This window comes from Corapipo altera, unplaced genomic scaffold (assembly GCF_003945725.1).
Source record: "Corapipo altera isolate COAL_440 unplaced genomic scaffold, ASM394572v1 119, whole genome shotgun sequence".
NCBI lineage: Eukaryota > Metazoa > Chordata > Aves > Passeriformes > Pipridae > Corapipo > Corapipo altera.
In genome coordinates, this window is record NW_020884985.1 from 1077718 (window position 1) to 1092006 (window position 14289).

Genomic DNA, 14289 nt, shown 5'->3' on the forward strand with positions numbered 1-14289 from the left:
TTGTGTCGGTGTTCTCTTATGGCAGGGAGCAGCTGCAGATCTGGGGATTGTTCTTGCAGCAGGCAGTTCTTGGCTATATGATGTTTAATTTATAAGCATTCTCAGTAGTTGGGACAACAAGCAATTTTTTTTGTTGGTGTTAAAACACTGATAGTACTCTTAAAGATCTCTACAAACTGAAAAACGTCAAAATTTAGTCAGCACAAGGTTTTGAGCTTGTTTGAATTCAATATATACCACAATTGAAAAATTTGTTGATTATGGATAGTCCCAGGCTGGAGCAAAATTATCTTGGTGACAGAATCTTATCTTTACTCCTCCTTCCCCTGGTAATGGCAGAGCAGCATGCTCCAGCTGTGGAGTCAGGAGACTGAAGTCCACAAGAGGCTTTTTCTGCAGAAGATCTTCCTCTTCAGAACTGAACTTAAACCTCTTTGCCTTCAGGATCAGTTCAGGGCACATTCAGTTAAAGGCGTGCAGTTGTTCTGGTGAAAGGCTGACTTTTTCATTTTGCCAGAGAATGCACTTTCTGCAACTCATTTATCAATGTGCCATGGAAACACAAACGTGTTTGTGTACTGGCTGAAGTTACACACATCATAAACTTTACCACCTCATTCTAACATGCAGAGTGATGCGTTACCATTTTTGTTCAACATGATCTATGTTGTTTTCTGTTTTTCATGTTGTATGCATTATCGAGATAAAGTGTGTGGTTTTCTGCATTTGCACGTCTTTCAGAAGTAGGCTGGAACTGGTCACTTGCCATACATTTTAGTAATCAGTGATCCTCCTTAAAGTCATGCCTCTTTCTTCCTAGTACAAACTGGGAAGCATTCTTCTGCCCCATCAGTTTTCTTAAAATGGCAGAAGCAGCTGGATCTGATAGTCTTCTGCAGGCCACACTGTGTTTGGGATGTGTATTGTGCTTTTTGAGCTATCCATTTGTATGGGCGTTCACTGGTTAAACTGCAGTGAATACAGAGGAGCAGATTTTGTGAACCACTAGCAGATGTTCACTGTTGCTAGTTTTATGAGTCTTGTAGAACAGCAGGAACAGACTATGTGCAAAACAATTTTGTTGTGATTTTGCCATCTCACACTGTTCTCACAGCACTGGCGTGGTAATGATATGGTAAAGCTTGGGAAGTAAGCTTTGATTGCAGACTAGCTGCTGTTGGGATCTTCAGAAAGCCAGACCTGTAAAGTGTAGTTTGTTTTCAAAAGCCTGTGGCTGAGACAGATGGGTTAGCTGGAAATATGTCATTTATAGTAGAATCAAATGCTTGATCTCTTATTCAGGTATAAGTTGTTATGACACAGATGCTGAATGTTTAAACTGTCTCATAGTTTGTTTCCTTCAGATGTAAGCTGTGATAGCTTTGTATAAAATGTTAATTTTGGATGACTGGTGTGTTAGCATGATTTATTTGATTTTTGTGATTTTTCCAACACATTTTTGGTCAGAGGAGAAAATTAGCACGGAACAGTTTCACATAAAAAGCAAGAATAATAGAATCTGTAAATTTCAAACTTATTTTTCAAATAATTAATTGAAACCTGGCCAAAGTGCATCAATGTGGTAATTTACTGTCCTCTCTTGAGCTAACAAATCACTTGGTTTAAATGGTTTTGTAGTCAAATACATGTTTTTGAAGAGGAATAGATCTTTAATAGCAAATCAGTCTTACTCTATGATCTCTGTGGGAGAATGGGATCTGTGGCACACAGACTCTTCTGCCTTTGAAAAGTTAAGAGAAAGTTAAGATAAATGAAGGAGGCAAACAGAGATTTCAATATTTCGGATGTTAAAGTCCAAGCTATATGGCAAGCAACTGGAAAGAGAGAGACAATACTAAGTAACTTTCACAGATGATGCTACAAAAATCTATAAGTAACAAATGTCACTTCCTTCTCTATCACACAACCAGAAAACAAGCTTGAAATAATAAAGTTCAGAAACTCATTAGGTCTTACTGAAAAAACTTGAAAACATCTACTGCATTATCTAGTTCAGCTCATGCAGGATTACTCCTTGTAATGTGGTTTCCTGTGTATTACAAAATCTGTTTCTAAAGGAATTGAAACTAGAACCCCTGAAAAGCAATTTTAATAGTTCCATGTCTCAGAAATTTTAGATATTTCTCCACTTTAAATATGCTAATTTATTTTTTACTTCTTCTGATTTATAGCATTTTTAATCTGTTCAGCAATTACTATCTATGAAGATTCTTAGAGTCCTTTCAACTATATGCATGCTATGACCACACTAAATTGTAGCAAGCATCTCTCGACTCTTTCAGGGCATGCATCTGAAGTCAAAGACTTTGTTTCATTTTGAAAAGAAGTCAGTAAGATCAGTAAGAATAGGTCCAGAGGATATTGATCCTTACCATGACTTAATTTCTGCCTTCCACTAATTTGTGATTTTTTCCCTCCCATTTCCATGGAAATCCTAATTATTTTTCATTCTCTAAATGAATAAAACTGAAAGCAATCCAGTTGCAATTGGAGTCATTTTAGGGACATATTTCATGGTTCTCCGGTATGTACATCCCAAATAACTTCACAAAATCTTAATGTAGATTACTTGTGCTGAGTGCCCAGCATGTTCCTTCTGTTCCAAAATACAATCAGTGATATGTCTCACTGCTCACTACTGACTTGTGAACTACCCTTTCTTGCCCTACGAGCGACCCTTGAAGCTGCTTGGCTTCTGTTCCTGAAGAAGTGTTCTTCTCTTTTCAAAACTTCACAGCCATTTTTAGAGAGTGTTTACCTCTCCCTTCACTTTTTCCTTTTGCAAGGGACGTATCTCTGACTTGGGCCTGTTGCAGCAATAATGCTCTTGAATCTGCAGATTCTTTACTATTTCCAGAAGCTGAGTTACAAAGATGGGGAGTATGGGAAAGTTCACATCAGCCTTATTTCTGCTCCTCTTGTTTTGGGTGAAAATAACATCCCATTGGCATTAGCATTTCATAAATACACAATTATTATTACTTTGCATAACAGTGCCATAGTTCTGCTTTCCATTAAACTAATCAGGAGTAAAATTTCTATACATTTTATGGATAAAGGTTTCAGCAGTGTCCTGTTTATTCAGCTGAGAATAGCAATTTTGTGGGTCAGTAATTCTAGGTAGCATTTCTGTTCTCATGATGTTAGCCACATGCTTGAAGGAGGACTGTCTCCATATTGTGATGTAGACCTATTCCCAGAGTGATGCCACCAACGTTCATGTTTGCTTTACAGGTTGATGACCAAATGAAGTTGCTTCAGAACTGCTGGAGCGAACTCTTAATTCTAGATCACATTTACCGGCAAGTGGTACATGGAAAAGAAGGCTCCATCCTTCTGGTTACCGGGCAACAAGTGAGTATGTGGTCTTAGAGAAATACTGATGTCCTTTTTTTATAATAATTTTCAAAATAGCAGGAGTTTAACTAGGTCAGAAGCACTCCTGTGTTCCCAGAGATTCTCCACAAATAATGTAGGTAAAATGACTTGTGCACTCTGCTTCTTAGTCCGCTGATTACAGTTAAACTTATAAAAGCAGATATAATCATAATCACTTTGCTTTTCAAATGTACTTGTATACTTCAGTGATTGAAAAATACCAGATGAGAAATGTTTCTCAAGAAGTTGTATTTCCTTGGGGCTAAAATGGTTTCTGACAGCACCAACAACACTGCTAAACCTAATACTTTAGGTTTAAGCAAGTATAGCTTATTTTGCCTTCAGAATTGTGATTTACTGAAAAGAATCACTAACTGAGTCAGAAATCTAGAGAACCTGCAGCTTACTACCTCAGAAATATCTTGCTTTTAGAGGCATACACACGTGTGAAAAACTGGGCTGCTGAGACATCTAGTCACAGGGAAATTATTCAGTCCGGAGGCTATAAATGCAGATATTGTCTCAGGAGCTGTCTCAGTTTTTGCACAGCTTTCCAAGGGTTAATTTTCTTTGGGTATCAAATACATAGATCTCCCAAAATGCAAGAGCTGTAGTCTGACAAATATTATGAAAACAGTGAGAAAACCCAAAAGAAATAGAAAGTTTTGTCTTCCTCATACTTTCCAAAGCACAAAGAACTTGCCAGTAAAATAAGAATATTATTCCTAAGATTATTATTCTGCTTTTAACAGAAAAAAAAAAATCACAGTATCAAAGAGAAGCAAACTGTACCTGGACAATATGTTTCTGACTTAAAGTGAAAACAAACGATGGCTTATTGGTATTTAAGTAGCTGCAAACCAAACTATCTCAATTTATACACACTTGGGAAAGAGCTCCTTTTTCTGTGCCACACCATTTGTGTCTGCATGTTGTGGAATCTGCCTACAGCTTCACGTATAATTTTAAAACTGAAGCCATTTCTTAACACTGAGAACAAGTGTTTATAAGAATCAAAAGGAGACATAAATGCTTGAATTTATGATTAAAAGGTCTACAGTAGAAAGGAGAAATGATTGACTTTTCCAAGTAAGGAAATGGGAAAATTCAAATTCTAGCTATGGAACTGACTCCTGCACCTTCACGGAAAGTCACTGGCCTGTCTCAGATAGTAGTGTATTCCCCAATTATATTAGCAAAAATTAGTTGCATTGCTCTTGATTTATATTGATACTCTTGAGAAAATGACTGATCCCCTTTCTATTTCATCATCTGCAAAAGACAAATTTACCAGCAATTAGTTCATTTACCACACACGGCGCTTGCTTATTCCTGTGTTTATAAAGCTGTAAGTATATTGACAGTTTTCTGTTCCTGAGAGAACTGCTAAATTGGTGTCTCATTTGTTATGTGATTAGCTAGTTTTTAATGGTACTGAGTGTCTAAGTCCCACTGAAATCATTAGAGACATCTGAATATCCTTACATTCTAGCCATTGTGCCCATTTTCCCACAGTAATAATTTTTACCTTATAAGCCACTCTTTTCTTGAAAAAAAAAACCAGCTGTACATCATCTCCAGGCAAAGCAAAGCGTTTCTTCACTGTTGGACAACAGGTAGCAGGATGCTTATTAAATGTACTATTCCAAATCAGCAGCTGGATTTGGAAGCTGTGTATTTCGAAGCAGTCTAACTAAATTAAAACCTGGCTAAATCGAATTGATTGCATCCATTTTTTTCCCAGGTTTGTAAAATAGGTTTATTGCATTCTTCTTTAAATCCAGTTTCAGGTTTCCATGCCAAAGTTTGTAATTTTGAAGTTGGTGCAAGACTCCCAGAGTCTCTCATCATCTGTACTTTCCTCTTTGCACTTAGGCTGTTTGGAGGGCAAGGAACTATATTACTAGGCTAGCAACAAGAGCACTACAGTCAGTCCTTTTCCTTATGGATGGACTCCTTGCCATTTCACTCTTGCTAACAGCTGCAGAACACACACCCATGGATGTGCCAGAGATTTCTTTGAGAAATAGGGAGATACTAGACAGGAAGTAAATATGCAGTCTCTGGCTGCTGATTTTGAAACTTGAAGGATTCTGAAATCTACACGTAATGCCACTGTCTTGTCCTGGTTTCCTTCAGCTCTGGTCACTGCCATCCTGGTGGAAAAGCCAGAATACTTCCAGGAGCAGGCACAGCTCTCGCTGGACTGTGTGTGCCACATGTGCTCACAGAAAGGCCACTGGTCATTGAGGTATTGCAGAAGTGCCAGTGCTGTGCCAGTACCTGAGTTGTGTGCGATTGATCATTTCAAAGCATTTACTTTAAAACATCATCTGTTAAAATGATTTTCATGGGTAGAAATAATTTCTTTGAAGAACCTCTTTCATTTAGGTCGACAAAGCTGGATGAGCTATGGAGAAGTTTTAGAATACCTAGAATTGCCAGAGCCACAAATCTTAAAATCACAGAATAATCCAGGCTGAGAGGTATTTTAAGGAGTCACTAGTCCAACCCCCAGCTCAAACCAGATTTCTCAGGGCTTTGTTCATTTGGGCTTTGAAAACCTCTAAGGATGGAAACTGCAAAACCTCCATGCACATTTTCATGGGGAGGAAGTTTTGCCTTAGTTCTGGTCTGAACTCTTTTTTTTTTTCAGTTTACACCCAGTGCTGGTCACTCTCCTCCTCCTCAAGCTCTGATGCAAAACACAGAGCCTGGGAGACCTTTTTAGTAAAGACTGAGGCAAAGGCAGCACTGAGAACCTCAGCCTGGTCTGTTCCTGCTGCCACTAAGTCATCATCTGAATCCAGCAGCCGTCCCACATTTTCCTTGTTCATCCCCTAACAAGCAATTTGACATCCCTTGGAAGTTTCAACTACAGCTGAACGCTTTTGTAACATCATCTCTACATGCCATTGGGCATGGACAGTGCTTCTACATTACTTATTCTGAGCCATTCCTGGCTTCAGCAGCTGTACACTGCCTTTTACATCCTGGCTAAGTTGTGAGTTACTTTTTTAGACAAGTTGATCCAATCCAACTGTTTCTTTTCTTAAATGTCAAGTTGGACTGTCTTCACAGTATCAGCTCAGATTGTTGCATTCTAAGACACAACACCAGTTCAAATGTATTTATGAAAGGACAGTTATGACTGTGTTCTTTGCAACAACTGTAAAATAATCCTGGAAAGCCACACTTCTAGACCTATGAGTTTTTGCTAGTGCACCAAGTGCTGCATACTTTCTGGTTGCTGTCCTGATCTTTTCAGTTCCTGCAGTAGAGACAGGGAAAAACCATTCAACTATTTCATAAAAATTAATTGATTAAGGTGTGGAAAGCACTCTGACACTTCTGATGAAAAGTGCTTTAGATGTTTTTATTTCTGCTACCAACAAAGCACTATGAGCAAAATTACAGTCAATCATCTGGCTTTCAAAGATAATAACTTTAAACCTGAGCTAGATTGCCAAGTTTATTGTCTGAGAGATCAAGATTATTGTCACAAGTTGGTAAATTTAAGACCTCAGAAGGAAGCCTCACTCCTTGCTTTCCCTAATATATCCCTCCATAAAAGCTACTCACAAACACAGTCCTTTTTACAATCACAATCATGGTAGAAGCTGTAAGGGGGGAACGTACCACCACTTAATTAGAACATACCTGCTCTCTCCACTTAGACTGCACAGCCTCTGTTCCTCAGACACAAAAGTCAAACTTCATCCAGTTCCCCAGGGCCATACCACTATCAGTTCTATACTAGGTATCTAAAATGGGCCAGTAGTCAGAAGCATACTTGATAATTTTCAAACACGTTGGCTCAAAACCCATTACCTTAGGGCACTCCTATCACATTTCCATATATCTGCATTTCCCTCAAGCCACTGGCTTATGAGTTTTACCCAGTGTCAATCCGCTGTTCCCACTTCAATAGGCAAAAAGTGTAGTCAGCAGCTAAGTAGCAAGCTTTGGCCCTTGCACAAAAAGAGACTGTATTTTATTTTATTTTGTTATTTATTTGGTTGGGGTTTCATAAATGAAGCTCTTTTGTGTGTGTCTTTCAAGAAAGCACTTTTTTCAGATCATTACAATTCCTCAGCAGTTCCTCAGAAACAAGTTCGTCCCTATGCTGCACACTTCATTTTCTGCACTAAGTACTGCCCCTCAGCAGTAGCAATTACCATTTCAAAAGGAAATAAAGTAGCACAAATGCATTTTACAACTCTCGAAATTTCATAATAGACAACAGCTAAGGAGTGATTTGCAGTGTAGTGGTTAACTGTAAATCATTGCCAATATGCTCTCCACACGCTGAGTTTTGTAGGTTTGCCGTGTGGCACATAATTTTAACAGACCGTTTCCAATTATAGAACGTTAATTCCTCCAACTCGAGCACTTTTCTTTTCTAACTTCTACACCAGCAACACGCTGTCAGCTTCCAAGGCCCAGCACACACAGGGTAGATACTAAAGCTCTGCACAGAATATCACTGTTCATGCATTTTCATGGAACAGTCAATACACAACATCTGAATTGTAGCCTCATCTGGGCAGACACAAGCTGCTGCTTTTGTTCATACCTACACTCTACTCATTGTTGCCAAATATTCCCTCTGCTGAGTTTGGTCAAAGCCTTTCTGAGTTAGCATAGCCTTTGATTTGTTACAAAAAATTTCCAGTGATGCTCTGTCTTCAGATGAAGTGTATTGAATATTCAAACTCAGCAGTGATTTCATATCATATCATCTCTATACAAAAAACACAAAAGTGCATTACAACACTTTGGTAAAGAAATGGATTCTGTTGTACTCTAAGCTTCATCACTTCAGCATCTTCATACTCACCATTTGAAAAACTCAATAGTTACCATTGCTAGAGTGGAAAATTTAATGGTACTGATTAAAATAGCTATCTAAATAGACTTAACAATACTTTCATTATTATGTGTTTTATAACATCCACTATAAATGAATCTATATATGATCAAGTACAGGGCATAGAATTTTTCCAGTCTCGATATATGAGTTTTTCTGAAACTAAGTTAGAAAAAGTAAATGCAGTACTTTGAAGTGTTACTATTCACATATTATAGCTAATTATCAAGCACAATAACATCATCCTAGGGGAAAGGTCCACTGGCAACTTAATTCATTATCTTCTATCATTGTGTATCATGTTAAAATGACAAGCATCTTATGCTGCATAAGTCAACACAATTTTAATTAATATATCCAAACCTGATAACCCGCAGATACAAACATATCTGCTGGTTTTGTCCATGCTGAGTCCTCCTCAGTTTTTGTATGTAGGTGCCTCTTCAAAGTGTTTTCCAAGTTTGCTTAGAAAAGTAACAGAAATATTGTTTTTAATGAAAGCATTAATCCTATGAAAAGCTCAAAATGAGTTTAATAACCACCACAGTTGCCACTGAAATATATAATTCAGGAAACAGTGGAAAGGTAATTACGGTTGTGATAGTAAATTAACTTGTTTGCTATATACTGTGGTGAATGCATCCTTCCGAGAGTAACTCATCCACCCACATACCATACACGCAAGCCAGCTCACAGGCTCTCAGCAGGGTCAGGACTTCAAAACCCAGGGCAGGCCGTTGTGGGGAACTCCACAGGCTTTCAGTGCAGTTTGCAGCTGAGGAGGGAGCAGTGGGGGAGCAGCCCCCCCAGGCAGCAGTGGCCAGATGAGCTGGCCAGGGTTGCGCTGAGTAGAGCAGGGAGGAGCAGGATGATCCCATTGCTGCACCCAGGCACCCACTACCTCTTTTGCCTTCGTGCCCCAAACACACAGTAATCTAATTTACTAAATTAAATATGAAATCAATCTTTCATTAACTTGAACCGCCTTAGTCTGCCAGAACGTTCATTCATTATACAGGTACTGGATAGAGCCACAGCAGGGGCTGTGTTTCTTAGGTGTACAATTCCTGTATGGCTGAAAGGAATGGCATTCAGGGATAATCAGCACCTCGTAACAGCCTTCAACAACTAAAATCACTCTTAAGCTTATATTCTTGAGACTATTTCAAGCTTGCTGAAGCATTGAAAGGGATGGTACAGTTCCACACAATATTTCCGCATGATCCCATGATCATATTCTAGAAATCAAACAGTGCTTAATTTTAGGATTTTAATTCCACGATTAACTGGAATTCCACGACAACTCTGTTTGTGAGGAGTTGATACCAGAGCCCACCACCTGATTCTGCCAGAAAAGTTACCATCTGAGCCCAGCGAAACCAGGGATTTGTCTTCAGGAGTCATTCATTACCATGATAAATCATTTGCAAAACAAAAAAGCACAGGTGCTCCCTGCCTTTTTGGCCTTCAGCTGCAGCATTTATTTAGCCCAGGCTACAGGAAGAATTCACACTCCTGTTTGTCTGTGCAGCCATTGCTTTACACCCGTCATTTTCCTTCCAAGTTAGGTTCTGTGTAAGTTTTGCCAAAGCTTCTGGTTACAAAAACGCCAGTCAACGTACCACCTTCAACATCAAAATCAACTGTGAAATGAAATAGTATTAATTGGAAAGCAAGAATAATTTATTTCAGTTGTGGATTTGATGTTACCAAAAGTAATCAGTGGTACAATATAAAGTAAATGCTAAGACTTCAATATGCAATTAAGCATTTTGCACAAAATCAAAGCTGGTTTAATTTTTGTCTTTTGAAAGTGCTTTTAATCATGAATTGGAAGGTATAATATACCTTTTATTATCAATTTCTGCATACAAGCCCAAGCAAGCAGGACAGCATGCACTTAATTGTGACCACTTTTTCAGAATAGACATTAACTGAGGCTTTTTCATGCACAGTTGCTTTTGTATAAACTGATTGACACCTTTGGGGGTCGTGTTTCCACTGACTCATAATTTTGCTCACTCTTGAAAAAAGCCTTCTGCACACCTAGTATTCTCTAGTTAAAGCTGAAAATTCAACTCATCATATTTACACAATTAAAAAAAAAATCCATTCTGCGTTGTTTTTAATTGCAAATCCTACTCAAGGGACCAATTCTCCTGCTTAGGAGGCAACCCTGTGCCTTCTACTAGAGAACCAACTGCAGTCAATTATGGTAATGAAATGTCAATAAATATAAAAATTTAATACAGCCTGTTCCTGGTGAGTGGCAGATGAGGACTTGCCTCCCAGACAAATTTGCTGGTGCTGCAAATATTAAATGCACCTGAAAGAGTAGCAGGTTGCCTGAGAGCTCTCCAGTAGAGGGATGGTGGGAGATCCAGGCATCTACTGGGTTTTTCCATTATGGCATAATCGCTGCACTAAGGCCACTGATATTCTTGACATTCAGACATTTTAACTTCTTATTATGAAGTGAGTAGCATATTTTCCCCATAAACTGGAACCTCAGTGAGGGATTTTGAGCTTTTTTTCCCTGTCTTAACAGTTACAAAAGGGAAATTAAGTTGTGAAATTTCATCTTTATATGTGACCAGTTTCTCAAAATGAAGTAGTTGAATCATGTCACTATATTAAACTCTTTGAGTAAAAAGTATTTGAGGTAGGTTACTTTATTTTTTCTTATTATTTCTGTAAGTAAATATGAATAAAGAAATATGTATAAATGTATGTGCAGAAAGAGATGAATAAGAGGTGAACTAGAAAGTAGATTTTGAATGACAGTTTGGCTGGGATTTCCAAAAATCAAGTCCTAATTTTGTCACAGATTTCTTTTGCCCTGAGTAAGCGATTTAATGTCACTACTTCAAGTTTCCCCTGGTGTAAAAGAGAGCAATAAAACCTACCTCACAGGATACTTAAGCATAATCAATTGTCTTAATTGAAACATAAGCACAACTTTAACTGCTCCAACTCTACAAAGAAAGCATCGGTATTCTTAACCTCCATACAAAAAGTGTAACTTCATTTTTCTTGTGCAGTTGCCTTCAGTCAGTTTCTTGGGAGCAGTAAGAGTACATATAAAAGAAATGTCTTATTAAAAGTCAGTAATCTATTGATTATATTAAGGTCATTACTAGGAAAGGTTATTTTTAGTTTCAGTCATCTGTCTTTCTTAGCTGAAATTTTGTCAGGTTAAAAGTATTTCAGGATTTTTTTATTGTTTTATTGCCGTTTATACTTGAGCAAAATCAGTAGTTTTAAAAAAAATAATTTCAAAATACATGTTCCTTAACAGTTTGGGTTGGTTTTTTTTGGGGGGGGGGTGTTAAATATATTTTAAGGGATCAGAGCTTCGAAAAACAAAATTTTGCAGTATTCATCTGTTTTCTTTGATGATACCTGTCCATTCCTTATTAACTACTTTATTATGGAAGACCCTAAAGATAGGATAAGAGCATTGATACCATTAAACAAATCACTAACTCAAAGGGTGCACTTACCATTGTGCTTAGTCTTCGTTTACAGCCTTCACTTACATGTGCTCACATGAAGTATGGTTAGCAATTTCCCTGTTGTTCTCGAGGCTCCTAAAACAGAAAGGTGTTGATAATGTTAGAGCACCCAGGCAAGAAAAAGGCATTTTGAAAATATGTCACTGACCCATTAATGTCTCAGCCAGCTGGCCAGGAGTGGTTCCTCATGGGGGCAAGCAGCACACCAGGTCATTTCCATGGGACAGTGGCACTTGTAGGGGGTATCTGGCACTCTGGTGAACAGGGGCTGAGCATTTCAGCTGAAGCAGTTGCTCAGGTCCCCTGGTTCTGACACATCAGTTCCCCCGTGCTCCATCCCGTACCACTGCCCAGCCTCACAGTCACAAGCCTTGCCTGGGAGCCAGCTCAGCCCCAGCCCCTGCACTTCAGCTTCACATCATGGCATTCCTGTAGGCTGCAGCACCCTTCTCTGCTGGTCCCTATCCATGACAAAGCTCATAGACAGGTCAGCCTGCCCTGAGAACAAATGGGCAGCGTGACAAGGGCAGCAGGTCACAGAGCAGTCCCTCTTGTTTCTCTTCCCCCAGGGAAAGCAGCTTCGTGCACTGCAGTTGCTGCTTGGGACAATGTGAGTGCAGCTGACCCGTGTCACACACCTGCCAGCTCCTCCTGCCCCCTTAGCAGGGCAGGACTTGCCAGAACAAGTGTGTTCAAATCAGTTCCAACAAATAGCAGGATTTTGTGTAGCTAAGGAGAACAGAAACCACCCACACAATACCTCTGTTTCCTGTGGGAATACACCGACATTTTTGAGCTTGAATAGATGTTTCTGGCCAAGTTATGGACACTGGACCAATTCCCACAAATATCGTGTCCCTGTGGACTAATACACCCAGTGTAGGCACGAAGCTCACTTCATCAGTCTTTTTTCACAAGATCTTACAGTTACAATGAGAACAAGAGACACCAAGTGAATAAAACAAACCAAGATGGGGACAGCTACAAGTGTCAGAAGCAGTTTTCATGTATAAGGCTTCTGCAAAAAGCTAATACAGACAAACCAGCACTCACAGCGATGTGACATACCATTAAGATATATGGTTTAATATTATTTTCAATAGTGCTAAAATTGGTTTATATATAAAGTCATCTTGACTTGATAATATAATTAAATTGAGAATGATTCCTTTATCCAGGAGTATCCCAGTTGTATATGATTGCTTGAAACAATGGTTTGCTTGAAAGTGGTTCTGTGGCCGTGACAACCAGACAGGAATACTGTTCTCTTTTACAGGTGGATTATTCCATAATAGCATCCCAAGCTGGAGCCACCCTCAACAATCTCATGAGCCATGCACAAGAACTCGTAGCAAAGCTTCGTTCCCTGCAGTTTGATCTACGAGAATTTGTATGTCTCAAATTCCTGGTGCTGTTTAGTTTAGGTAGGTACATTTTATTCTTCGTACTTAATGGTGTTATTGTTTGGGGGTTTTTAAAACACTGAAAATATTTTGCTTTTCTTAAGTTTTTCGTGAAACACATTTTGAAGTATATTTAATGAGGTTCACAGTAATCTGAGGATTATTTTTTAATTATCAGTTGCAGGGAAATTATGTATAAGGACTAAAAGTGTGTTTCTACAGAAATTACTCCTAAAACTGTGGAATTTAATGGAGTATTACAAACTTTCTGTATTTCTGTATGTGGTTACTGAATTTTCCAGAACAAGGATAAAATTCTATTAGATATTCTAGAGAACAGTGAAAAGTACAGATTCCCACGGTCTTCTGTGATATTGAATACAGTTATGTAAACCAAATGGAGTGGGGATATGGCTGAAATGTCCCTCTTTTTCAAAGGCATCTGTGGTAAGTACAATCTCCTTTGCATATGATGGCTGTCACATTGGAACTCATAAATGAGGAATGTATCTCATAGTTTTTTTAAAAAGTGAAAGGAACTCCTAAAGTGCAAATTAATGACAGATCTGGCTAGGAAATAACCTTTAAAGTGAAGATTGTTTTGTACTAGTGGAGAGGACAGAATGGGAAAGATACCTATGCAAGACAAATTAGTTAAACCAGTGCCTTCCAATAAATCAGTCAAGAAAAATCACTGGTGCCAGGAATAAAAAAGGGTTTAAGGAGATGGATTCCTGTTGACTTCACAGGAGGAGATTTTTCTGCCTGTCCTCTCAGGTTTGCACTTTGTTGACTTAATAAAGCTGGTCTAAATGAACTTCGCCCAAGTGAATTTTTGTTTATTGGCAGACAGTTGAAAGGAGAGACTTAAAAACATAAATAAGGTCAGACCCAGCCATATTTCTGTAGCAAAAACTCCTGTTTTACTGAAAAGGTGTTTTTGTCTACAGAGACAGTGAACAGGTAAGCCAAACACAACAATGAGAGATATCAGCAGCTGGTGACATTATGTAATACTTTTCTTTAATTTTCAGTTTAGAAAAAAAACTTCTGTAAAGGAATAAAATTATAAAAAGAAGTTTTTTTAATACAATTGCAAGTA

At 38.5% G+C, this 14289-nt stretch overlaps 1 protein-coding gene across 5 annotated transcripts in view; it reads left to right on the plus strand.

The window, feature by feature from the left end:
• The window catches only part of NR5A2 (nuclear receptor subfamily 5 group A member 2), an 88366-nt gene that overhangs the window by 47861 nt on the left and 26216 nt on the right, over nucleotides 1–14289 (plus strand). For all 5 annotated transcript variants that reach the window (XM_027666089.1, XM_027666093.1, XM_027666092.1 and 2 more), the window contains 2 exons: nucleotides 3256–3375; nucleotides 13061–13208. In XM_027666089.1, the coding sequence (XP_027521890.1) occupies nucleotides 3256–3375; nucleotides 13061–13208 (268 nt within the window). The remainder of the gene's footprint in view (nucleotides 1–3255; nucleotides 3376–13060; nucleotides 13209–14289) is intronic.